The 26,953-nt window shown below is 47.8% G+C and overlaps 1 protein-coding gene across 1 annotated transcript in view; it reads left to right on the top strand.

The window, feature by feature from the left end:
* Positions 1–26,891, top strand: part of epha2b (eph receptor A2 b) — a 29,993-nt gene extending 3,102 nt beyond the window's left edge. The window contains exons 3-17 of the mRNA XM_036532796.1: positions 1,181–1,829; positions 15,559–15,714; positions 15,829–16,158; positions 16,268–16,392; positions 16,727–16,904; positions 18,538–18,640; positions 19,649–19,704; positions 19,797–19,922; positions 20,912–21,097; positions 21,593–21,654; positions 21,828–22,037; positions 22,625–22,774; positions 23,138–23,331; positions 24,884–25,039; positions 26,604–26,891. Of these exons, the coding sequence (XP_036388689.1) occupies positions 1,181–1,829; positions 15,559–15,714; positions 15,829–16,158; positions 16,268–16,392; positions 16,727–16,904; positions 18,538–18,640; positions 19,649–19,704; positions 19,797–19,922; positions 20,912–21,097; positions 21,593–21,654; positions 21,828–22,037; positions 22,625–22,774; positions 23,138–23,331; positions 24,884–25,039; positions 26,604–26,712 (2,790 nt within the window). The 3' untranslated portion in view covers positions 26,713–26,891. The remainder of the gene's footprint in view (positions 1–1,180; positions 1,830–15,558; positions 15,715–15,828; positions 16,159–16,267; positions 16,393–16,726; positions 16,905–18,537; positions 18,641–19,648; positions 19,705–19,796; positions 19,923–20,911; positions 21,098–21,592; positions 21,655–21,827; positions 22,038–22,624; positions 22,775–23,137; positions 23,332–24,883; positions 25,040–26,603) is intronic.
* The last annotated feature ends 62 nt before the right edge of the window (positions 26,892–26,953 follow it).

The following is a 26,953-nucleotide window of genomic DNA, read 5'->3' as shown; positions in this document are numbered from 1 at the left end:
CCCACTTCCCCCACAAACACCCTCTCAGCTATTGAAGATTTTCCCATATTCATTCATTGATTTTGAATAGGTTCCAATGAGTTTGTCCGAGGAAAATCACCAATCAGTGGTCAGAATTTCTTTCTGTGATTGCATGCCTCACTGCCAATCTCTGTTGTTTGTGGCCAGTTTTTTTTTAACTTTCTGTTGCTACACTGATTATTTTCCCCTGCTCACTGTCTCTGTGGCAGCGTTTCTGTTCCCACTTTTGCTTTTATATATTTTATGGATATCAATTACGAGAACATTGTTGTAATAGTCGTGATTCATATTAAAATTTCATTTTGGACTCAGTTGAGTTTAAGTCTCCAGCTCCCTTTTTAATTGATGCCCTTTAAAATTCGGAACAGGGTTTGCTTGTCAGCATGTGTTTCTTTCATGCGAGCTTAATTGCAGCCGATTTTACGGCCTCCTCTTTAATGAGCTTATTAAACCTGTTTAAACTGGCGTAATGATTTTAAACTGGCCTGCCTGCTTTATGGCGGCGTTCGCCCTCCTGTTGCACGCTCAACGCCGTCCCCTTTCTCGCCATGTGCTGACGGGATGCGTGAACCCCACACGCCAAACCTGCCGCGCCTCTGCTGAAGTTTACAGGGGGGCCCCGTGACGCCGCTAGGCCCCGGTCAGACCTCACAGGCTGCGTTTATCGGTTCCTCAAGTGCACGGCACCAGCTGGAGCAGCAGCAGCAGCTGCAGTAGTGCTGAAGCGGTTTGTGAGGAGCTTCCCAGAAGTCTTTGCACTGTTGTGTCTGTAATGAGAATAACAGGAGGTAGATGCTGCACGGTGCCAGGTCCAGCGCTCGTAATCAGAGCAGGCTAACTGGGATATTTGGAGGCTCATAACTACCATAAAACAGTGTGGTCCGCCAGAAACGGTTGCTAGGGGTTGAAATCCTTGAAGAGGCCAGGTGTAAGTTTAGGTGGGCCTGCTCCACCCAGGCTCACTTGTAGATCCAGACCTTGATGATGAACACCCACAAACGTATGAAATGTTTACTTTAAAAGAAGAATGAAGGCTAGATGAAACACTCTGTTTACCATAACCATATCTTTGTCCCTCGCCGTCATCCATAAATCTAACAGATGGTCTTTCCCTGCACCACCTATAATTGCGGCTTCTTCTTTTCTCCTTGTGTGGCAGTGGGAGATCACCCAGAGAGTGGTGAACGGCTCCCAGCTCTACACCTACTCCGTGTGCAAGGTGGAGGAGGGTGAGCAGGACAACTGGCTGCGCACCACCTTCATTCAGCGGCGGGCGGCAGCCACCCGCGTCTTCGTGGAGCTTAGCTTCATCGTGCGCGACTGCAACTCCTTCAACGGCGCCTCGCTGGCCTGCAAGGAGACCTTCAACCTGCACTACGCCGAGTCCGACGCCGACGTGGGCACCAACTTCCGAAAGGGCCAGTTCCGCAAGGTGGCCACCATTGCGCCTGACGAGATCACCGGTGGCTCTGAGCTGAGGGTCAACGTGGAGACCCGGCCGGTGGGACCGCTCTCCCTCAAGGGCTTCTACCTGGCCTTCCAGGACATCGGTGCCTGTGTGGCGCTCCTCTCCGTCAGGGTCTACTACAAGACGTGCCCGGCCACCGTGCAGAGCCTGGCGGCCTTCCCCGAGACGGTGGCGGGCGGGGAGACCCCCGCGCTGAGGGAGGTGGCGGGGACCTGCGTGGAGAACGCCGTCGTCCAGGACCCCCCGCGCATGTACTGCACGGCCGAAGGGGAGTGGGTCGTCCTCGTGGGGAAGTGTCAGTGCCAGGAGGGGTACGAGGCCATTGGAGATGCCTGCCAAAGTAAGAGCCGAATCTCTCTCTCTCCTTCCCTCTCTCACTTTACCGCTCTCTCTCCTTCTCACACTCCTGTGTCCGTGTCTGTGGTGGAACCGTTAATATCTGCTGTGGAATTGGCAATCTGATTTGATTTCAGAAGCGTTTGCATGACATGGGACGTTTGGTTTGTGTCTGCATTTTTGGGTTTAGTAAATGCATGAAAGACAAGTCATTTCTGTCAGACGTTCATGGTATGGGTGTTAGGAAGTAATTTAAGTATAACGAGAGTAATTTAAAATGCATTTAGTATTTAGTAAGTATTAGTGAGTATTAACATTGCTGCCAAGTTACTTAAGTGCTTTGGTAGGAGATCGCAAGGCAAGCAGGTTTTTGGGTCTTCATATGAAAAGGTCAAAATGAGTTCCCAGTTATATCCAGTAATATTGTTAAAAGATGGGATGTTTTTCAAATTTTTCATTCTGGAAATTGGTCAGCCACAGCTGAACTTTCATATATATTATTTATGTATAACATTTTTTTGACAATGAACATGATTTACAGTTTTCTAACCACAGAACCTGCCACAACACCGCTGCGTTACCTAAGAGCTGAGAACTATAGCAGAGGTGTTCCCATGAGCAGCTCAGGCCAGTTCAGGAGCACGGTGTCCTAGTCTCCCCTACCGGAGTGCTGTTGATTGAAGGCACGAGAGGGAGGGACACTCTATCTCATTTTTTCAGGCTCTGCTCCTTCCTAAATCTGCCTACAAACAAAGGGCAGCAGTGTGGTGTAGTTGTAAGGAGCAGGACTCATAACCCAAAGGTTACTGGTTTGACTTCCTGCTGGGGCACTGCTGTTGCACCCTTAGGCAAAGTAGTAAACCCAGTATTGCAGAACGTATAAGACTCGTTACCTAAGTCTGGATAAGAGGGTCTGCTAAGCAGCTAAATGTATGTAAATGTATGGAAGTTCTTCCATTCTCCGCACTTCAGACATGTCCCTGACATGTTCTCCTGGCTCGGCCGATTGCGGGGCACGTGAGTTCAGGGGGTTAGCGCTGGAGCGCTGTGTGTGTGATTTCTGCTGATGGGTGTGAGAGTGCTGTTCGTGTTGGGACGCGTCAGGAGCTGTTCCCATTGCTGCCAGACCTTCACACACCCTGTCCCGTGCGCGCAGTGTTCACTGTGTACTGCAACACGCGCGCGCACTAATTCGTGCACCCACGCACATGCCAGCACTCCAACAAGGGGTGAGACGAGTGAGCAAACTCATACTGCATACTTTCACTTTAAAACCGTCTGTCCGTCTGTTGAGTGACCCTCCCCTGAATGTATATTATAGTGTCAGGAAAGGCACTATGTTCTTCCTTAGCGGGTGAAATACTAATTACTAATGACTATAATAATAATAACGATTATCGCTTGTATTATTATTTATTGTTATTGCAGGTGCTCGTATCCAGGGTGACTTGTAGAGCATTTGAGTTCAAAGCTCAGGTGCAACAATCAGCTGCTCTGTTGAGCAGCGGGCAAAAATGTGTCTCCCCTTCGCTGTCCTCATACCTTCCTGCTAGATTTATAGGGTCTTGCACATTACTATCCCACTGTGGAATTCTATAGGGAGAGGTGCAGTTCAGCACCTGCACTACAACAGACAGTGAGGCCGAGAGAGGGAGTCAGAGGGAAGGATTCGGTCAGTGGGGACAGGGAGAGAAGGAGGCATGAGAAAGGGATGAGAAAGAGGACAAAATAAAGGGTAAAATCAGAGGCAGACACAAAAACACAGAAGCGTAATCTCTCCTTCCAGGTGACTCACTGTTGACACTTGAACCGTTCTCCCATCGCGGGCAATACGCCCTTCCTGTTGGTGCGTCTCTGTTACACAACAACCGACCTCCGCGCATACAAGCCTATATGACGCACTCAAAGAGACATATACTTACGCTGACCACACAAACGCGCACCGCTCCGCCTAACCCCTTCACTGGCACAGAGGCTCACGCCCATGTCCTGTCACCAGCTCTGAAGCCACATTCGCTCACAGACCAGAGCTGGGCAAACACTGGTTTCCAGTAATCCAGCTAGTGAGCTTACTCTGCCAGCCTGGTTTCTTGTTTTCACGCTGGCTGCACATAACAGGGAATGGACGCTACATAATAATGGAAAGAGTGATGTTAGGATATGTTAGCATGTGTTACCAGAGTGGGATACATAGCTTTATTTAACTGTTATTTATAGCTGTTCAATGCCTTTTTCCCGTATACATTTCTTGTTGTCTTTGGTTAAAGTGCAGCAATATCTGGCTGCAAAGACTGGAATATGCAGGGAAATACAAACATTACTGTTTTGCTCACCAATAGCAATTCGTTCAGCAAAACCACTAAATATTGCTAAAGTAGTTCAGCTTGTTAGCTGTGGCTGGATAGGTTTGTTGCAGTATTACACCTCTACTACTGGCAGGTTCGCTATCTCTGTTTAACCGCTGATCTTTTTTATCTCTTTACACTGAAATATATGGCTAAAAAAATTAGCGTGTTCATGCGTGAAGCCACATTTTTTTGTCACCGCAGTTCTCGGAACTCGCAGACCGCACGTCACATGACTGCGCTTTATAGATTCTTATGAAATCCCGAGTGGGCCCAACCTGGGAACGCTGCTGTTTTTGCCCCTAGGCGGCAGAATATTTGATGTGATGCTTGTGTGTCAAATCACGGTTACTGCAAGAATCCACAAAGCCATCTAATAGTTAACAGCCAGGTCCCCGAAACCGTCCACTACAACGCCGGGTGACAAATGTAGCGAGCGTCCCGATTGCTACCAAGATAGCCCTTTTAATGTTTTACAGCCAGTCAAAGAACAAAGTGCAAAACGTCCCCTCTGAGAAGGGGAAACGCTCAGCTGAGGGTGCAGACAGAACGAGGGCGGGTGATAATAAAGAGGAGTGGCGTGCGTGTTTTGATATTAACCTTCAAGACTGATACCAGGTTTGATTAGTCGCTCTCTGTTGTAACGGTCTGCTCCGAGCAGATGGAATAGAAACTGAGTGACTAAGAGCTACACAAGTGTGGTGTGCGGCGAGTGAGTAACCAGGGCAGTAATTGACTTGGGTGTGTGTGTTCAAGGGCCTTAAGTACTGGTTTTAACCCATTCTCTTTCTCCTTCCCCTTTGCCTCTCCGCTCTGGTTCTTTCCTTAGACTCTGTATCCCCCCCTCACTCTGAATGCCTTGCTGAGAAAAATGCAATGATTTGATTCTCACATACAAAGCAAACTACCAGAAAACAAATGTCATGCCATTACCTTTTTTATTTGCTTTAAAGTTGTTGGCATGGTTTTTTGAATATATACAGTGTTATTTTTGGCTCTGTGAACAAGTTTGGCATGTGATGCTTCTCAGAGCATCAGACTTCCCGTTTCACACGGACCAGATTAAACTATTTAGGCTCTGCGTAGGAACGTTATTTATTCCCTTGTAAATAAATGGATTTGCTTATGCAGTGCCCTTCTGTGGAAAACGATGCATACTAGAAAGTAGAGCATAATTCATCTATAAAGAGCATTGACATAAGGAGTCAAACTCACAGCTTCAAATGAGACATGAAAATGGGTGTACAGAAAAATCAGAAAGATAATATCAGTAGATTAGATGTCTATAGACTTTGCTGTTTGTTAGCTATCCTTTGAGAGTAATTGACACAGTATGAAAGTATTATGTCAATAGCATTCTAGAACTGACTAGAACTGACCAATGAGGAAGGAGAAGAGTGATAATTAGGGCACTGGTGAATGGTAGTATGGAAATGACTTGGTGGCAGCATAATGGTAGCAATTTCCTCTGAAATTGCAAATAAAGGCTAATTCCATCCAAAGACCATCTGAAAATTCCCCTTGATTGGAGCATGTAATTGGATCGTTTAATTACAAGTAAGGGTGCATTGCTGTATTCTCTGTTATGTGAAAACCTCATCTTACACAGTAGTTTATCCCCCCATTTAGTTGAATTCAGTTGCATTGTTGCGGTAACTTGAAAACTTGTAAAAAAAAAAAAAAAAAAAAAAAAAAAAAAGCCTTTAAATGGAGGAAATTGCTTTGTGCCATCTTTTTTACATGTGCTTCTTACAGATGGGGTGCATATGTGGTAGGACGAACAAGACGTTCAAAAACCACACTACACTTCTGTCCTTAGATTTTTGTTTTTAAATTTTCAGTCTACTTTAAGTCACTCTACTGACTGATAAATCCAACGATCGTGAAGACGTGAAACCAACTGCAGCAGTACTTAATTGGCAGTCAAAGCTGAGGGCAAAGTGCACTATGGTTAGATTAAAAATGGGCCGCACTGTAATTATATAAATGGCACACAGATGCCTTGTCTGCCGGACTGAAGAGAAAGTTAGCGAAAAAAGGCAATGGGGGTCTGCAAGGAGAGGTGCAGGGATTGGGGCAGATGGAAATTTGTGGAGCAGAGAGAGAGAGAGAGAGAGAGAGAGAGAGAGAAAATGGTGTGGGTGAGACATTTGATTGCCCCTTAATCAGTGATTCACTTTTTCTCCAGGAAAGCCTGCTTGTTTTACTCCTGCTGAAATATGTTTTCACTCACGTCCTCTGTCTACAGCTTTGAAAACATGCACAGTGTAACATTAATCTTGCTTATAAGAGGCGAACCTTTTAGTCTAATTTTTCACTCACTTCATATTTTGCCTTAAATGCAAGTGACAAGTGAATGGAAAGAGCACTCAAGTGTGACAAACTCCGACTAGCCTGATGACTGAGTCATTCACTACTCCAGATGGGCGTTATTCCGGGTTTTTCTTTTCTAGCAGAAAAGGACATTTCCCATCATTTTTCATGTTATTTTTAACAGCGAATTGGGGGTGAATTATGTGAGTACTCTTTCAGAGTTGGGTGTAGGGACTCCATTAGGTTGGGACTCCATTAGGTTACAGTGACTGTGTGATATATGGTAGTGTTTGTACTTGACTTCCTTTAGTTTCCTAGGTTGTCTAGTTTCAGGTTAGCACAAGTTAAATTATGGTAGTGGTACTTGGTGGTGGTACTATGGTGCTTGGATAGTGGTGGTACTATGGTACTTGGATAGTGTTGTGCTCACACTCACTGGTGTGAGTGGGAGTGTTAGCCTGGTCTGACACTATTACTCATTTACCTTGGATGGATACACTTCTGTTCTCTCGTGCTGGATGTTGCTCTGGATAAGCAAAGAAAGTAATGCAATGTGATGTATTGAGTAAATAACAATTTTCTCTTGTGGAAGGTCCTTACACTAGAGCAGTGATCGAGAAGGTTTTTTCCCAACATTTTGTTGCATAAATGATCCTATTGCATTTAACCAAAATGTGATTGACAAATAGATGGAAAAGGAATTTGTGTGTGTGTGTGTGTGTGTGTGTTTGCCTTTGAATGAGTGCCTTCTAAATACACATTCGGAGCAGTGTGTCACCTTCGTACCTGCTGGTGCATTCTTCCTGCCAGTTCTCACTCTCTCAGAGCTCAGGAATTCTGTGGGTGTGGAGGAGGGAAGAGAGGGAGGGAAGAGAGGGAGTGTGAGAGGTAAGGGGGAGAAAGAGACTCACAGTAAAAGAAAGGAGAACTGAAGCAGAAAGAGAAAAGAAGGACAAGGAAAATCACAGAGACGACCTACTTCAACTCTAACGATGTTGCTCTGAGGGGAGAACCTGAGTGTACTAACCAAGATCGAAGGGGTGGTTAGCTGAATGCATATTCAGGAGAACATTCTGGGGTTCTTGTGTACAAGGTGTCCTTGCATGTGTCTTGATGGACCTTTTCATATGAAATATCATGCTCAGAAACAAAATGGCACCAGCTTCAGTTTGACCCCTACAAAAGGTTTCTCTAACACTCAGTATTGCTACCCTGTACATAGTGTACGCCCAGTCATTTACCTTGCACTTTGCTTTGAATGTAGGTTAGACGGGGCAGAGGGAGGCGATCCAGGTTTGACCAGCTCCAAGCTCTGAGTACTGCAGGCTTCCTGTTTGCCACAGTCCTCTGCCAATAGCGATCAGTTACTTCTCCAGCAGCCGTTTGTGTGAGAACCTGCTGTAGCTGTTTTACCATGCGACACACCAGCCCGGGCATTGCTTAGCTATTTTTCAGCGGCACATGCCAGCTCCAGGAAGAGCACTTCAAACAGGGGCAGAGCAGGGCAGTGGAAGGACACCGTGAGGATGTGGGAGTCCCTGGCCACTGTAGAGACCAAGAATTCTGCACCTGAAGCGGAAGTCGGTTGGCATTTGAAAAGCCAAAAGATTCCTCTGTCGTCATGGCGGAAAAATGTTGGAATCCGCAGTGTCCCAACACTCCATTGTTTGTAGGAAATGAAACATTGGTGGTTTGTGTTTCAAAAGTTGATTTTAAATGACACAAAAGAGTTACAAAGCGTTACACATGATAGAATTGAAGGTGTCTGAAACTTATTAGTCATTGTTGTTGTTGTTATTATTTTTACTTCAATAGCACCGTTTTGTGGCTGACTTTGCATTCAGAAGTTTAACCAAACTTGCAACTTTTGAATATGTTCATGGATCCCATTTTAAAAGTCTGTACAACTTGAACAGTTTCTTAAAAGCTCACAAAACTTTGCAGACAAGTACAGGTTTATGGGGGAAGCACCCCTAAAAATAGAAATGGAATTGCTAAGTCACTCAGTATGACCACCATTTTTGAGTTTTGATTTTTTGAGCACCATTGTATAGGCTTGAAAAGACATGCATGCTTTTCCATTCTTGCTGGGAGCAATTTTATAATTGTCAGAAATGTTGTAGACCGCATAATGTGGCAGCTTTATTGCAGGTTATGTAAAACCTTTGAACCTCAGCTCTCAAGAATCTATTTATGAGAGAATGTTCTCAGGAATCATGTATAGGATTTTTGTACTGACCTCTGAATAAGAAACTGTAAATACGGAAAGAGACAGCCGTAACCCTATAATACATAATTTCTGTGAAAAATATTCCCATTGTAAAATAATTGAAGCTTTAGCTCTGATGGCACATCAGTAACTCAAAATGTGTTAACATGTTTTGCCTACCTGTGGCTTGTCTCATAGGTAGTCGGCCATATTGGACCAGACAGATGAAGAGATTTTTCATTTACGTGAAAAAATTGATGTAGGTAAACTTTGCAGTGATTTCTGTCAGTCATTCTGAAGAAAGTTAATAAATACTTACGAAGGCTTAAGTAGTTATTTAGTGGTTTTGTAGTGTTAGATTTGCATTCCTGTTCCTTTGTGCCACATATCATGGTCCCTTGTCTGTTGCTGCTTGCAGCCACCTTTTCTGTTTGTTTTTCTGTGGCTGTATTACTTCCTCTGTCAGGCACGGTTGTGATGACGGCGAAGGGGGCATTCGCCGGTGACCGAGTTCACTGTGCCGGGGATTTGGTGTCTCCGTCTCCCCCCTACCTCAGTTCACCACGGTGTGGTGTGGTGTGCCTCCCTCCCTGCCCCCTCCCCGACAGGATGGGCTTTGGCGGAAAGCGAGGCCTGGCTAATCCCTGGTGGCACGGCGAGCTCCGCTCCATCCGCCGGCTCAGGGCTTTCCATTGTCTGACTTGCCCTGCTCGCCCCGGCCCTCCGCCGAGTCACTCGCCCGTTTGTATGTATTAGTTCGGACTGTTTGTTTTCACCCCAATGTCAGGAAGTGGAGTCTGGGGGGGAAAAAAAATGTAGACGATCTGGAACAGGCCCCAGATGTTCAGTCCAGTTAAGTTACTGCATTTGAGCAGATCTAAACAAATCCATAGAGCTGCTGTATATAAGAGCAAGTCGCAGCAGAGCAAGGGTAGCATAATGTCGCATAGTGGTTAAGGAGCAGGACTCGTAACCGAAAGGCTGCCGGTTCAATCCCTGCTGGCACACTGCTGCTGTACCCTTGGGCATGGTACTTAACCCACAGCTGCCTCAGTATATATCCAGCTGTATAAATAGATAACATTGTAAGAATAAACTGTGTGTGATAAGTGATATAAGTTGCTAAATGCCAATAATGTAATATAATGTAAAGTATATGACTCATTATGTTATAATGGGAGAGACTGTGCACTGTGGAATAAGGAATAATAACTCACTTACGCAAAGAATATTAGCATGGAATGATACAGGTTAAATGTCTTCATTGGAAGTTATTTCCTGCAGATAAAGTTCAGTGGGTTTGCTGCCTCAGGCTGAACCTGCTCTCTCCCTGCTTGAAAGGGTAGGGGGAGAGGATTACAGAGGGTTTTTGTGTGCGTTAGACACCGCATGAGTGAGCGGAAGTGTGAAGCAGAGGTGTAATTCTCTAACGGCGCTGCAGCTCAATTGATTCCATAATCCTCTAGACTAATGTTTTCCACACACCGTTACCCTGTTCCTCAAATCCCCCAAAATTTCACCCCCCTCCCCCCGTCATATCCTGATTTCCTGTCACAACTGCCCTCTCCTGTTAACCTCTGGCCTTGGTCAACTTCTTGCTCGTACCAGCCACCTCGACCCCCGTCAGGTTAACAGAACTTGGCCTGTGTGCCCCCCCCCAACGCCCCCACCACCTCCCCTCCCAAAAACAGACAGGCGAGCTCACATGCACATACTCGTACTGGGGTGTAATAGAGGTGGAGAGATGGAAGCAAACGGAAGAAGTGGGAGAACAAAAGGACACTTACATAAGCTCACATAAAAGAAAATAAAGGATAAATGAGAGGGACTGACAGGCTGGTTGGCTTATTTGTTTAAACCCTTCATCACACGGTACATTTTTGTTGATACATACCACCCCCAGAGGTCTGGGCGGTTATGAGAGAGGTGTTGGTATAGCCGTACTACACCCCCCTGACATTTTCACCTAGAGAGAAAGAAAAAGAAAAAGAGAGAGAGAGAGACAAAATCCCAGTTTGTTCACACTAATGAAAACAAGCAGAGATATTGTGCATGGTTTAAAATGTTAACATAATTTACTAGGACCAAAGCAATGTTTAAGTTGGTTTTAAAAAAAACATGTGGTGTGTCGCTGCAGAGATTTGAGAGAGACGAGAGACTGATCCCGACCTAAAGCGGGAACACCCGTGGCCCTCAGCCTCCAGCCTGTGGAGGCAGAGGGGAAACGCACAGGAAGTTAAGGATGAACCGGAATACGGGCTATGGGGCTTAGATCTGCGCGATACAAGTGCTGTGTGAGAAGAGAAAATTGGCTTGGGAACTGTGAATATCAGCGGCGCAATCTGACCACTTATCCCCTATGCGGGAGGAGAGATGATAAAACCCTCCGCCGATGAGTATCCTTCAAGCGGAGCCAAATAAAACTGTTTATTCCCAATTAAACACTGGCAATTAAAATGGATTAAACAAGGAAGAAAAAAAAGTAATTAAAATAAACAAATTAAGAAGCGAGATCAGGGAAGATGAAAGCATAGCTGGCAGTCTGAAAGAGGAAGGTGTTAGAAGGAGACTCGGTGAGTCAGAGTTGATTTTAAACGATAGCTTGAGCCTCGCGTAACACTTAAATCTAGATAATGCCAGAAGGAAAGCCATGTGACCGTATTTTATACTGCTAATATCAAGATTAGGAAGATTAGAGTAACAGCTTGTGCCGTGGTAGTGCAGTCTTGTTTCCTGGACCTGAAACACTACACTACAGCCAGTACAATGTTAGAAAGAGTGAAGTATTTGCAAATGCTAACAATTAAACAGTGACATATACTGTAACCCTCGAAACAGGTGAGAGGTACATGAAGAGAATGCCATCATTAATACTGAGGCTTGATTGAGCGCGCTCATTATGCTCCGCTCCTGTGGGAGTGGATGAGTCTCACCCGATTAATGACTCCCCGCAGTTACATAAAGACCTTTTCTGTTTTCACTTGTTTTATTTTTCTCTGGAGCCTTTTTTGTATTTTTATTTTTTTATCAGGCTGTGCTTCAGAATTTAACCTCCACCCCCATGCTCTGAGTCACTGGCTAGTGTCCTCTGCCTCATGCACTCCCCTCCCTCTCTCTCCCTGATCTGTTTGTTTTACTTGGCCACAGGGCTCCCCCGTATCGCTGTAGACAGGGGGCCAGCTTAACTCTCTGCTGCCCTGGGGCAGATGGTGGGTCCTGTTGTTTGCACATCGGGGGGGGGTTTCAGTCCGTTTCTCTTTGTGTGGAACGGCCACCTCCAAACCTGAGCCTTGGAGGGGCTCCTGTTGTCCCCCTCTCATCCATCCTTCATCCCTCCATCCATCCGTCTAGCCTGTCCTGTTCCCTTCAGCCATCAACCCCCCCACCCCCCCACCTTCACCCCTCACGCAGGTCAGAGGAGCACAGAAGTCATACTGCTCACATGGTAAACAAACAGGCCGAAACACCCCCCTGCTCCCTACCCTCCAGCGCCTACAGACCAATGCCAAATAAAAGATTAAAAAGCAAGCAGACCCCATGGGAGACGTGAGAAAGAGAGGAAAAAAAAAGGAGGGAGTTGGAGGAGGAATCCATTTTCACATGCATATTTGACTCGGATACCCTTCTTATTTCTCATCCCCAGCGACAATCTGGACAGTCTTAATTTTACACGTGGAGCATAACCAGCGTTTGAAATCTCTGCTCATTTTCGGTCTATCCTTGCAGCTTTTGCTGTTCTGGGCATCCGTGCTCTTTGTCAACACATTTTTCTGCTGTCTCTGCCTCTTTTCCAGTCTCTCCCTCTCTTATTCTCTTTACTTGCAAGCATTGATTGGCTGACCAAGGAAGGAAGTGAAGTGTCGGCCTCGCTCTTCCTGCTTCCTGTTGTGTCCGAAAGAGACTGACCAACCCCCTTCTGGCTAAAAAGCACTCTGTTACCTTACATAAATGATGCTGTTTATTAGTGCCGGGATTCACAAAAATAGTAATGATCCTCTGACCACAAATTCTTGAGTTTGATCACAAAGTCTTGAGTTTGAATTCTTGGCTGATTTGCAGCTTTGGATTCGGATATGCGTGGTGTTTGTCTTTATCTGTGTTTGTATGATTATGTGTTGATTGCAGTGGCATTTCTGGTAGAGCGTGTGGTGGTGTTTACTGAGACGTATTTAACTTGTGTGCTGTCCTTCCCCACCCCTGACTAGGCTGATGCAATCTGCAGCATCTCTGCAGTGAGAGGAGAAGCCAGCTCGAGAATTTGTGTAGCATGTGGCATGTGGCATCTCTGCTATTCGCAACAAGTGTTTTTTTTTTTTTTTCTTCTTCTTCTTTTCTGAGCTGAATGGAGCTGTAGCCTTCTGCCTGCTGTCCGGGCTGAATGCAGGGGGATGGGGTGGGCGGAGCTCTGAGCCTCACCTGTGGGTGTGAGGAGAGAAGGGGCGGGGGCGGGGGGGGACAGAAAGGGAATTCGGAGACTGCGAAAGGGGGCAGCAGGGCACTTGTGGTTTGAAAAGGGGGTACGAACCAGCAGCTGTTTATCCCCCCTCAGTGAATGGGCCGATTCTTTCCCTCCTCTTTCCCCCGTCTTTTCTCTCTCCCCCCAGCAGGAATCTTTATCCCTCTTCTGTCTCTCTTTCCCTCGCAATCTCCCACTCCTTTCTGCCACGACCTCCTCAGAGCTCGCGCACATTAATGGCCCGTTTTAAATTCAGCTTTAAACTGCTGCAGTGAGATGAGGTTTTCTTTCATAGGAACAGTGAGTGGAATGGCCCTTATGGTGCTTCCTCGCCAGCTTTTACCATACCTTCACTTGGGACTGAAGTAATTAACTTTTAACAACAGCCTTGCATTAACTGGCAAAGCATCCGCCAGTTTTAAGCTGGACCTTGCTTGTCTCCAGCGCAAATCTATTTGAGTCTCTTCTGTGCCCTCCCAATGTGATTCAAACACCACCGGAAAGGCAGACCACATAGACGAACCCCCTCCAAAAATGAAACTCATTTAAAGGGTGGGACACGGCAGTAAAAAAATTCCCCTTGCATGTAGCCAAAACGTCAGTGTGTAGAGCACATTCGGGGCTTTGATCTGGAACATCAATTACCTTGTCGCTCCAAGAAGCCTCACGGAAACAGAGGTGTGCTGTTGTTTCTGTTTGGTTTGTGTCTGCTGTCAGCTCGTCCCTACAGGGACCAGGGGCACACCCACAAACTGAAACAAGCGTGTTTGGAAGAAACAGTCAATCCTTTTTTCATTCCCTGTTTTTGTTGGAAGCCTATTAATATTCCATCTCTGGCAGATTTATTAGGTTGAGAAGAATGTGTTTATTGGGACACGGTTGGTTGCATTTTGTAGCTTTTGCGTTGTTCCTCTCTCTCAGATGCGCCAGGCCAACGTCATGAATTTCCTCAAATGAGAACAATAAAGCCTTCATTATGACTGACTACAGTTTGCGTCCCTGGGGAGAAATAGACCTGTCAGCTCAAATCCCCGGCCTGTCCTCACCCTTCTCGGATTTCAAAATAGCTGTCATTAATTCCTCACATTCATAATTCTCTCACCTTTGTTCTGCCTCGCCCCGGCCCGCGGGGTCCTGACGGTGGCTCTCGTGCGCGGGCTAATTGGACCGGTACATATTGTAATATGCTTCAGCCGATTTTATTCTCCATTCCGGAACAATGAAACGGGCTGAATGGGAGACCCGGCGGGAGAGGCTGGTACACTCGACTGTGACAGAGAGAGAATGTAGGGGGTGGGGGGTCCGAGGGGGCAGGGAGAGAGGAGGGGAGGGGGGGCAGTGTGCAAAGACAATGGCGGGCCGTAGGTGACGATGGGACGGTGGTGAAGAGATTGGTGGTCCGTAGTCAAAGGGGCTCGATGAAAGGGGACAGCGAGGGGGTGTGTGTGTGTGTATGTGGGGGGGTAGAAGAGGTGGAGGGTGGGAGGAGAGCACCAGCACTCATGCGGGTGCTTTGAGAAGCTGAAGAGGGGCATCTTATCTTTTCTCTTCCTTTTGTGCCGTCTCACCTATTGTCTCGCATTGTTTACCGAACTCCTAATCCCCCTTTTGACGCGGGTTTTTAAGATTTCATGGTGGATCAGATCTTGATCTACTGCCATGGTGTACAAAACCATCCCCCCACATCCTCAAAGAGGGTAATGAACCAGTGCTTTCTCTGACAGGGAAGCCTTAGAAAAAACTGTGTATGTGCCTGTGTATATATACTGTACTATTACTGCTTCAAAGTAAGTAGTCTAGAAATGAGGAGCCATTTTGCATTTGTAACAGCTGTAGAGAGTTTTCCTTTGAATATTCTGTTGCAGTGAGTACAGTGGTTTGTTTGTTCAGTGTTTCTTGTGGATGCGTAGTTTTTTTTTTTTTTTTTTTTGGTTTGGCTGGATAAATTCCTCTTGCTCAGTCTGTAATGTGTCAATGGCAGCTGTTCTGTACTGGAATGTGGGGCGACTGGTCTTATATGTAAAAAAAAAACAAAAAACAAGAAGCTCGTTCGAGAGGAGAGAAAGGAGGAGTCTATACGCGTGTGGTTTTGGGAGCCGAAAGCCATTGATTACCAGATTACCATAATAACACTTTTCACAGTCTCAATCAGATGTAAAGTTGGGTCTCGGCCGCAAATGAGTGTGTACGCACCTTTCAGAAGTGTCTTAAAAGGTGCTCAAAATGAAAATGTGGACAGAATGCAGGTAAATATGTCTAAAAATGTGCACAGACACGTATTTTGTGTTTTTTCGTGGCTTTTTTTTTGTTTTGTCCATTTTGATTTTGGCCTGCATACTTACTCCTGCAGTCTTGTTATGTCCATCTGTTGTGTAAATTCACTCAGTTCCTCATGTGATCTCCCCCACAGCCTGCCAGCCGGGTTTCTTCAAAGCCTCTGTGACCAGCGAGCAGTGTGATCCCTGCCCAGCAAATACTCAGCAGTCACCAGAGGGGGCGCTGTCCTGCGAGTGTAAGGAGGGCTTCTACCGCGCCCCCGAGGACTCCCAAACCGAGGCCTGCACAGGTGAGGAGTGCTCTCTTGCACTGAAACCCCAGACAAGACGTGGTGTGAAAGGGGACGGGGCAGTCTTCGTTTCTCGCACAAGAGCGCAACGTGAGAATACGTGTCCTCTTCCAGCGCCGCCATCGGCCCCGCTGGACCTGGCCGCCGTGACGACGTCGGTCGGGAAGCTGCAGCTGTCGTGGAGCCCGCCGGAGGAAACGGGCGGCCGCGATGACATCACGTACGGCGTGGTATGCGAACGCTGCGAGGGGCAGGCCTGCAGCCCGTGCGGGGAGAAGGTGCGCTTCGAGCCCGCCGCGACGGGCCTGCAGGAGACCCGCGTGGCCGTGAGCGAGCTGGAGCCCCACCTCAACTACACCTTCACTGTGGAGGCGCGGAACGGGGTGTCCCAACTCAGCAGCCAGCGGGCGGCCAGCAGCCTCACCACCACCCTGCACTACACAGGTGCGGTTCGGCTCTGGGCTCCTTCAGCTGTGTCTGTAGCGATGCTGTAACTCGCTGGGGTCTGTACTGGCCTGGCTAATCCCAGTGCTCTCTGCGTTTACCCCCCCAGATCCCCCGAAGGTGACGTCCATGAAGTTGGAGAGGCGCACCTCCACCAGCCTCACCCTGTCCTGGGCAGTGTCTCACAGGACCCCTCTGCGCACCACCCGATACGAGCTCATGTACCGTAAGAAGGTGAGGGGCCCGCAAATCCACACACACGCACACACACACACACACAGACACAGACACACAGACATAGACACACACACACACACCAATCCCCGCGCCAAAACACACAAATCCACACACCACAATCCCCTGTGCCAACACACATCCACACACGGACGCACACGTGCACAAACACACTACAATCCCCTGCGCCAACGCACGCACACACACACACACACACACACACACACGGAGAGAGTGCCACACACCACATCTGGAATCTCACACTGCAGTCGTGTTAATGACAGATTACATCGGCTTTGCCTGTATAGATAATACTGTGCTCGATACTCTGCAGGACAATGACAATGAGAAGGACATCACCACCTACACGGTGCTGGTTCTGGAGAAAAACTCGGTCCAGATCAGCGAGCTGATGCCAGGCACAGTATACCTGTTCCGAGTACAGGCTCAGAGCCCGGAGGGGAATCCGGGAGCGTACAGCACGGAGCACGAGTTTGAAACACTGCCAGAAGGTGAGGGAGGCTGGCTGAGAAAGAGTTGTGTTAGCGTTGTCTCTCTGTCTGTAACATTACTGTCACGGTATGCAGTTGGACAGTATACTACAGCAATAGGCAACTGCTGGGTATTGCATTAAGATATGAGGTATAAGTGTGGTGTAGCAGTAAGGAGCAAGGCTTGTAATGGAAAGATTCTTGGTTCAATTCTGCACTAGGGTACTGCTGTTGTACTTAACCCACAAGTGCCTCAGTTAATATCCAGCTGTATAAATGGATAAAAATTGTAACCTACATGTATGTAAATCACTTTGGATAAGAACAGCCACTAAATGACAATAATGCAATGTGTGAGGCAATGTAAGAGAATCTTCATATTTTGATTTGGCATTTCTCTGCGACTTCTTGTATGTAGTTTTGCATATGATTTTCATTCCTACAACTGGTAGAGTACTGACGCAATTCAGGTTAAGCAGCATGCCCGATGGCAAAACCGCAGGGCCTCATGGCGGGATTTATGACCGTTCGTTAACAGGCTCAGCTCCTTAACCACACCAGGGCGCTGCCCCTGTCACTCCTGCTGGTGCGAAGTCTCACTCTCCCAGGTGGCAGTAATGTAGTGATCCTACCTCTGACTGCCCCCAGTGTTGCATGGTGTGCCTCGGGCGTGCCTCGGGCGTGCCTCGGGCGTGTCTCGGGCGTTTCACGGCATTTCATGGTCTGCTGCTGCAGAGTTTCTCTGGCGATCAAGCCCTATGTTCCATCAAGATCACCATGCTCTGCGACTATAGGGCAGCTGACTATCCCACCCCGACAGGGTCGCTCCTCTCAGACACGATCCCTGTCTGCACAGTTCCCTCAGTGGTGGAATAAACCTCCCACGGGGGTCAGGACAGCGGATCTACCATTTTCTGACACAGGGCCCACCTCTTCAGACTGCATCTCAGTTCCACCTCAGGCCCTGCCCCCTAACACCTGCTACTTGTAGAGCTTGCTGTTTATTTTACATATAGTATGCAATGTGTTTTGAATTCTGTGGTCTAGTGAACATAATGTATAGTAGTATAAGTTACAAGTATATACAAGTTAACTTAGGATAGGGCTTGAATAGTGCTTTGCTCACACTAGGGCTGGGCGATATAGACGTCGCGATATATATTGAATAGCTATTTTTAGCGCAATAACAGCTATTCCTGGTATGTGGCATTAGGTTTCTTCCCGTATTGTTTTCCCTTTTAGTCATACCTGATGCTTCTCTGGGAAAAAACGCCACTCGTATCTGTTCAATGATTGAAAGCTAATAGGTAAGTTAACCAACATATAGATACAAGTGATATTTTTCTGCCCTGAAAGCATTTCACTGAACTTTGGAGGTGTGCTCCCGGGAAAGAGGGAAGGGAAAAAAATACGCCGCATACGGGGGATAGCTGTTATTGCGCTATTCGATATATCGCCACGGCTATATCGCCCAGCCCTAGCTCACACTCGCTGGTCTGGCAGTGGTGTTAGCGTAGCCTGACACTGTTGCTCATTCAACTTGAATGGATTCACTTCTGTTTCATTGTGCTGGAAGGCGCTCTGGATAAGAACGTCTGCGAAAATAATGTAATGTAACGTAATATAATAATGATAATGTAATGTAATGTTGCAGCGGAGGCCCTCCCCCAGGGAAACACGACGGTGGTGGTGGGAGCGGCGGTTGGGGGTCTGGTCATGCTGCTGCTCGTCGTGGTGGTCCTACTGCTGCGAAAACGGTGAGGAACTGCACAGTCTCTCCCCCTCTCTCTCTCTCTTTCTCGCTCTTATTTTCTCTTTCTCTCTCTCTATCTCTCTTGCTCTCTGTCTCTCATTTTCTCTGTGTGTGTCTATCTCTCTCTCTCTCTCTCTCTCTCTCTCTGTCTATCTCTCTCTCTTTTTCTTTCTATCATTTTCTCTCTTTCTCTCTATCCCTGACTCTCTATCTGTCTCTGTCTCTCTGTATTTCTTGTCCTCACACTCCCTTCTTTTCCCCTCTTGGCCTGAAGCGTCTTTTCAGTTCTGTGTTCCTCCTTTTCCCCCTCTGCCCCCTACACCTCTCTGCACTCAGCTCCTCCTCACCCGACCCGCATGTGCGCGCTGCCAAATACGTAGGATGAAGAATGCGTGTGTGATGCAACATGTCTCTGCTCAGTAAGAATGCAACATGTCTCTACCGCTGCGTTCTGTCCAATGAAAGGTGGCCAATCCCCTTCTTCGGCCGGCCCCTTTGTGTCTGTGATGCCAGCAGGTCTGTGACGGTGACCTTGCCTTTCTTAATGGCGGGATGTCATTGTCTGTCTGCGATAAGCACCCCCGTCTTACCACTCGTCATACTAGGACGCCCCCTTTATAGAAGCACGCATCCCTTTAAGTGAAGGGAGCTGCTGGACTACTGTTCAGACCAGTCTCTCAGAGCCAGAAAGAACCACACAAATGGCTGGTGCCCCTTTTTTAGGTTACTTAAAAATAGATTATGAGTATATGATTTAGATGATAATATTCAATATTTCAATGATTTTTTAAATGTGGGGTGGAAGTGTAGCATCGTGGTTAAGGAGCAGGGATGCTGGTTCAATTCCCCATGGGCAAGGTACTTTTGCCTCCCAATTGCCCACAATTGCCTCAGTCAGTATGCAGCTGTGTAAATGGATAATGTAGTAAAAACCTGTAACTGAAGTAAGTTGCTCTGGATAAGAGCGTCTGCTAAATGCCAATAATGTAATGTAATGTGTTGTTTTTCTCAGGAGAAGGACTCCAAATGTCAGACAAGGCCCAGAGGACACCTATTTTTCCAGTTCAGGTAGGAAGAGGCACAAACACAGCACCGTTCATGCCCACAGTGTGGCCTTGAATGGATCTCATGCCACTTCTCTCCCTTCATTTCTCCTCCAGAGCAACTGAAGCCCCTGAAGACGTACGTGGACCCCCACACGTACGAGGACCCCAACATGGCCGTCCTCAAATTTGCCAGCGAGATCAACCCCAGCCACGTTACCAGGCAGAAGGTCATCGGGGCAGGTGAGCCAGAAGGGGTTGATTCTGACAGCAGCACGTCATAGCTTTGACATTTCCCTGCTGTGACAAGCAGGGACTGTAACAGGGTGGGGGGTGGGGGGGGGTGTTTTCCACTCGTTTGTCTAAACCCATCATTTACTGTCAGTTGTGTGAGCAGCGCAGCGCTCGGAGCGATGGCTGTACACAGTGTAGATCGATATCTGGGGATCGCTTTCTTGCTCTACATGTTTGGACACATGCGAGTTTGTCAGCACCCTCTCTCCTATGACATAATGTTTAATGGGCCGAGGAGCCCACAGTAACAAAACTGTTTTCCACTCCCCTGTGCCCTTACGCTGCCAGTTCCCACTGCTGCTATTCTGGGCATAGTCGATTGAGCGGTGAAACCCAGGATTAGCTAGCGGAGTGATTGATTCAGTGTTGATATTGGAAATCCATGAGGCTCTGTAAGAGGCCATGCCTCTGTGATCATATCTCCAACCTGATGCAGGAAAGAGGCACACGACCGCGCGGTCACCCTCTCCCTTCGGCTCCCACCGCGGTTCTCATGACCCCACTTGGTGTGCCTGTTTGTTACAGCCAGTTCCCGTGCCCCCCCAGCCCCCTCGAACCACAGACGCCCTAAACTTAATGAGCCACGGAGACCAATGTAGTGTTTCAGTCCCTAACTGTACATGCTAAACGACGGCACCTCGGTCCCACGCTGTTATTTTATCTGTTTCCCCCTTTAATCATTAATAAGAGCCTGTAGCTGTTTGTCAGGTTATTTAACAATCTTGATAAGCCAGAATGTATAAGGTTTACCACAGAGGCACTGTTGGTTTTGGCTCCACGGCTAATTAACCTGAAGTAACCGAGAATGATCGTTTTAATAACGGCATGATCGGTATGACTCATCTGAGACGTGTCAGAAGGCTCCGGGAGTGCTGCCTTAACCCTGTGGGGCTGTGTGTGTTTACCTCCCGTCTCTCTGGTGCATTGCCCCCCTGCAGGTGAGTTCGGAGAGGTGTACCGGGGCCTGCTGAAGGTGCCGGGACGCAAAGAGGTGACGGTGGCCATCAAGACACTGAAGCAGGGTTACTCGGAGAAGCAGAGGCAGGACTTCCTGAGCGAGGCCAGCATCATGGGCCAGTTCTCCCACCAGAACATCATCCGTCTGGAAGGAGTCGTCACCAAGTGTAACTGTCAACCTCAGTCTCACTACAATATCACATTATTACATTGTTACGTTATTGCATTATTGTCATTTAGCAGCTGCTCCTACCCAGGGCGACTTACTCACTGGTTGCAATTTTTACATGTTACCCATTTATACAGCTGGATGTTTACTGAGGCAGTTGTGGGTTAAGTAAGTAAGTTGTGTGCCCAAGGGCACAGCAGAAGTGCCCCAGCGGGGAATGGAACCAGCAATCTTGTGGTTACAAGCCCTGCTCCTTACCACTATGTTACACTGCCACTCTCATACAGCAGTCTGCCTGTGCTTTTCTGTTGTCCTCTCCCTCTGTCCCCTGATGTCTTTAGAAAGTGCTTTCTTTTTGTTCCAGCTGATTTCTGTCTCTCTGTCTGTCAGAGCAGCAAGTGTTTATGAGAAGTGTCCCTTTAGCCCTCTGGTGTGACTGAAATGTGTGTGATTAGCATACTAAATGAGCACTTTTTTGTCCCGCTGTTTTCAGTTAAGCACGCCATGATTGTGACTGAGTACATGGAGAACGGGGCCCTGGACAAATACCTCAGGGTAAGTGTGTGTTTGCTGTCCTCCTTCCTGTTTGGCCTGCAGTGTTTGGTAAAGCGCTCTGTGGAGACAGAGCACCGGCAGGGATGTGGAGAGGGACGCAGCAGGGCTGGGAGCGGAGAGGAGGCAGAGGAGACGAAACTCACGCGGTTAACCCCTCGCACGCTGATTTTCAGGATCACGACGGGGAGTTTAACTCGTGCCAGCTGGTAAGCATGCTGCGTGGCATCGCAGGGGGCATGAAGTACCTCTCTGACATGAGCTACGTGCACCGCGACCTGGCAGCCCGCAACATCCTGGTCAACAGCAGCATGGTCTGCAAGGTGTCGGACTTCGGCCTGTCTCGCGTGCTGGAAGACGACCCCGAAGGCACCTACACCACCAGCGTGAGTCTGCAGGGGGCTCTGTCGTTCTTGCATTACATTAATTACATTATTTTCATTTAGCAGATGCTCTTACCCAGAGCAAGTTACATACAATTCTTACACATTATCCGTTTATACAGCTGGACATTTACTGAAGCAGTTATAAGTTAAGTACCTTGCCCAAGGGTACAGCAGTGGTGCCCCAGTGGGGAAATGAACCAGCAAACTTTTTGTTACGAGCCCTGCTCCTTATCACTACAGCACACCGCTGCCCTTTAGGGCATTATTACATTACATTATTATTGACATTAAGGAGACACTCTTATCCATAGCAACTTACATCAATACAGGTTTTTACATGTTATCCATTTATACAGCTGTTTATTTACTGAGGCAATTGTGGGTTAAGTACCTTGCCCATGTGTACAGCAGCAGTACTCCCGTGGGGAATCGAACCTGCAACCTTTCAGTTACCAGTCCAGCTCCTTAACCACTATGCTACAGTGCATAGGCCTCGCGTTAGGCCTCTGTACTTTTAGATACGGTATTAAAAACCTGCCATTTCGTTTCCTCTCCTCACTGTTCCACCCCGTCCTCTCCCCCTCTAGGGAGGTAAGATCCCCATCCGCTGGACAGCTCCCGAGGCCATCGCGTACAGGAAGTTCACCTCGGCCAGCGACGTGTGGAGCTTTGGCATCGTCATGTGGGAAGTCATGGCCTTCGGGGAGCGGCCCTACTGGGACATGAGCAACCACGAGGTACGGGGGCCCCCCGGGGTGTCCGCTGGCTGGGACCGGCGCTCGGCGGGTTCGGGTGCCAAACCACACCGCCTGGCTCAGAGAGAGAGAGAGAGGAGCTGGATCAATGGCGTTAACATACCTCCTCCTGTCTTCTAGGAATGCATGAATGGCTCTGGGGACTGTTTGATCATTCCGGTTGAAAGTATTAGGCAAACAGGGCAGCTTTGATATTCAGCTAATCCTGATTTTTCTATCACATAATCTCACAGCATAGTGAAAAGTGCCTTCATTTTCTGCTCTCTGGAGTGGAGAAAATTCCGATTCTGCAGTACAGATAAACAGAACAAACAGCACTGAATTTTGGTTTGGTGTCCGCCCCAGGTGATGAAGGCCATCAACGAGGCCTTCCGACTGCCGGCGCCGATGGACTGCCCGTCTGCCGTATACCAGCTGATGTTGCAGTGCTGGCTGCAGGACCGGTCCAAACGGCCGCGCTTCAATGACATCGTCAGCCTGCTGGACAAGCTTCTGAGGAGCCCCGAGTCCCTCAAGACCATTGCCGACTTCGACCCCCGGTAAGGGTTCAATGTTGCGGTACACTGAAGAGGGGGGGAGAGGGGGAAGAGCGTGTCCATGCTAGTACTGGGTAGAGACTTAAGTTTTTTCTATGAGGCCCAGTGACAACCTTGTAATGTGTAACTGAGCACAGTTACACCTTAACCCTGTTGTCATGCTGGTGCTAGCTAATAAGAACCTAGCCTGTTGGGTCGGTTGCCTTGCAAGGCTGCGCAATCAAGACAGAGGTTGTGAGGTGTCAAATATTTGAACTGAAAGATGGCCAGCAACCTGTTGGTAAAAATCAGACAGGCAAAAAGCAGTTGTTTTGGAGAAATATGTACTTTATTTAGATTTATTGTTTCATTAGCTGGCTCTGTATGTTATAAGTTTTAGAATCCTATAACTGCTAACTGCTCAACTTTGCTCAGTTTGCTTGCCATAAGGGCCAACACTCTAGCCCCCACGACTAGTGTTTAAACAGTCTCTCCCTGCCCTAACAGTGAGACCGTGCTTTTGCTGATTCTTGCAAAACTGGGTGAATGGCATCTAACCAGCTTCGCCTGGGTTTATTTCAGCCAGAGCGGCGAAAGCACTTATCTCGCTCGCTTGGGTAAGCAGAGACAGTTTAAACATCGACGGCGGTTCGATCTCTTTTCAGCGACGATTGTGCTGTGCGCTGTGTGCAGCTGAGTAGATTTAGGGAAGAAAATGTCATATTATTACGTGGAGCCACAGACAGACTGAAAATAATAATGACGGGAGCTGGACTGCAGAGGCCTGGAACCCTGCTGTCAACTTCTTATGTGGCATCACGCAAATGCATAGCAGCAGCGGTGGACACCCCGGCTTCAGAAAGTAAAAGTCCTACCATGTATTTGGTCTGGCCATTCACTAAACAAGGTAGAGGAGCTAATTCACTAATTAGCTCCTCTACCTGGCTGAAGAGTTGTGCTAATTAAATTCAGCTGGTGTAGTGCATGGGTGGAACAAATACGTGGCAGGACTTTTACTTTCTGAAGCCGGGGTGTCCACCTCTGCATAGCAGTAAGTGCAGATGGGTATACGTTAAACTGGTCATAGAAGGGTTAAAATGTGTGGCTCAGAAAAATTATGTGTGTATGGGCACATATGTCTATTTGTGAGTGCGTGACAACTAAGTTTCATATCTCTATCAGATTCTGTAACTACACGAACAGGTTTTTTAGTTTGTGGTTTTTTTTCCTGTCCATAATTACCCCAGATGAAAGAATTGAAACATGCACCAAAAATGTAAGAAAAAAAAATGCAAACCCAAAGTGAAGTTGTTTTTCTTTTTCGTAAACCATGGAAAACGCATGGTTTTATAAAACATAGATCTCTGCTCAACAAGGCTTAACAAAAATAGATATGGTAATTTTGCATAATCCAGCTAGTGCTCAATGTGCAAAAAAAAAAAACGAAAGATAGGCAAAAAACAAAGTAGTAGTGTGCAAGAGTAGAACAGTGCACGGATACTCCAGACGACGGCAGGGATATTCTCCATGAGTTAATCAGTTTGATAATAAATGATTTCTTTGGCTTATTCTGCAGTGTGTCCATCCGCCTGCCCAGCACCAGTGGCTCAGACGGCTCCCCCTTCAGGTCGGTGTCGGAATGGCTGGAGTCCATCAAGATGAGCCAGTACAGCGAGAACTTCTCCTGCGCGGGCATTGTGACCATGGAGCAGGTGCTTCAGATGAAGAACGAGTGAGTACGAATTCACTATGGAGCCAGATTCGGGACATGCGTGTGTCTTTGCACGTGTGTGTGTGTGTGTGTGTGTGTGTGTGTGTGTGTGTGTGTGTACACACATGGGTTGTGGAGGGAACTTCCACAGGAATCTGGATGGATGCAGATATGCTGTGTGTCAGAGGAGGAGCGCCCTTCTCTCCTTGTTGAGATAAAATTGTGTTTCCCCAAAGGGTTCAAATTATCTCAAAGCTAGTGTTTTCAGATGTAAAAGGTAGATATATGTAAACGTGAAAAACTGAAAAATGCACAGTGTTTGGTTGCTGGGTTGATGTGAAAGTTAAACACCGCTGAAAGAAAAAAGGTTAAGCCACAGATCCCTGAGAAGTATATACTCTGTCAAATGTGGGTTAACATTTTATATGTCTGTATGGGTGATATATTACACAATTAAAGTTGACTTCAGACATGTGTTTTGCCCATAGGATCCTCCAAAAAAATGAGTGGCAAAACTAACATACAGAAAAACTGAACAGACCCATATGTGGCTGTGGTGGCTTGTGGCCTGCCTCCCGCCTATCCTCTCTCACTCCTTCTATTCCTCCATCTCTCCTTCCCTCTCTCTCCCTCTTCTCTTCTCTATCTCTCCCTCTCCCTCTCTCCATCTCTCTCTCTCTCTCTCTCTCTCTCTCACCTTCTCTCTTGCTGCCTCACTCTTCTTCCCTCCCTTGCTCTCCCTCTCCCTGTCCCCCTCCCTTCCCTCCCTCTCTCTTTCTCTCACTTTCTCTGCTCCCTCTCTCTCCCTCTCTCACCCACAGCGCCAGCCCAGGGCTATACTCTCTCTGCGGCCAAAAACCACCGCTTCTCCCCTGCCTGGGCCAAGGGCCCACGCACATCCCCCACACCCCAGCCGAAGAGGGGGGAAATGGGTAGAGGGGGAGAGAGGGAGTGGACAGGCAGGGATGTTGAGGAGGGAGCGTTGGGGTACAGGAAGTCCTCTCTCTCCCAGTGTGGAGTTTATTAGGGCGAGTGAGGGAGGCAGGGGAGAGGTTGAGGGAGGGGGGGGAGGCAGATGAGGGTGGAGAAGGGGTGCAGTTATGGATCCCAGCTGCCACTGGAAGAGGGCCCGCATAGATTTTATATTATATAGATTTATATAGCAGTGGCCTGGAACCAGGGTGTACTGCACAAAAGCACAAAGACGACAACAACAGGGGAAAAAAAGAGAAACGTCTTTGAAGTGTTTGTAATATTTTTGTAGTGTTTTTTTTATAGTTTCCATGCTCCATCCACTGTCATCTGGTAGCACTCTGGTTTAAAACCAGAAACTATTTACAAGTCTCCCAAGTTGCTCCGCTTGCCAAACGACTGATTCATGGCGGATCCTCTTTAAGCAATTAGGACCCTAATTAAAGATGTAATGAGGGGCTGGTTTGCGTGTGTTGGCGGGTTTTCGTGCGTGTGTGTTTCCACGAGGTCTGCCGTGTGATTGCTGATGTAAGCGGTCCTCTCCACGCCTCACGCCCCCTCTCTCCCTCTCTCTCTCTCTCTCTCTCTCTGTCTCTCGGTCCTGTCTGCACAGGGACATCCGAAACATCGGGGTGCGACTTCCGGGCCACCTGAAGAGGATCGCCTACAGCATCCTGGGCCTGAAGGACCAGACCAGCACGCTCAGCGTTTTCGCGGTGTGACCTGAAGCCCGGCTGTTCCAGAACCGGGCTCTCGCACTGAACCGGGCCTCAGACTGACTGAACTGTGGAGCTAGACCTGGGCAAAAGCTGCAGCTGCAGCAGCAGCCGTGGAGCGGACAGAACCAGGCTAAGCTCGCATGGAGATGACCCTCCAGCCAGCCCAGACAGGCTCTGAAGTGCCTGCACACTTGAGAAAAGACTTGATGTACTTGGAAAAGAAAATAGGAAAAAAAGGAAAAAA

This window comes from Megalops cyprinoides, chromosome 7 (genome assembly GCF_013368585.1).
Source record: "Megalops cyprinoides isolate fMegCyp1 chromosome 7, fMegCyp1.pri, whole genome shotgun sequence".
Taxonomy (NCBI): Eukaryota; Metazoa; Chordata; class Actinopteri; order Elopiformes; family Megalopidae; genus Megalops; species Megalops cyprinoides.
Note: the sequence above shows the minus strand (reverse complement) of the source record. Positions and strands in the feature narration are given on the sequence as shown.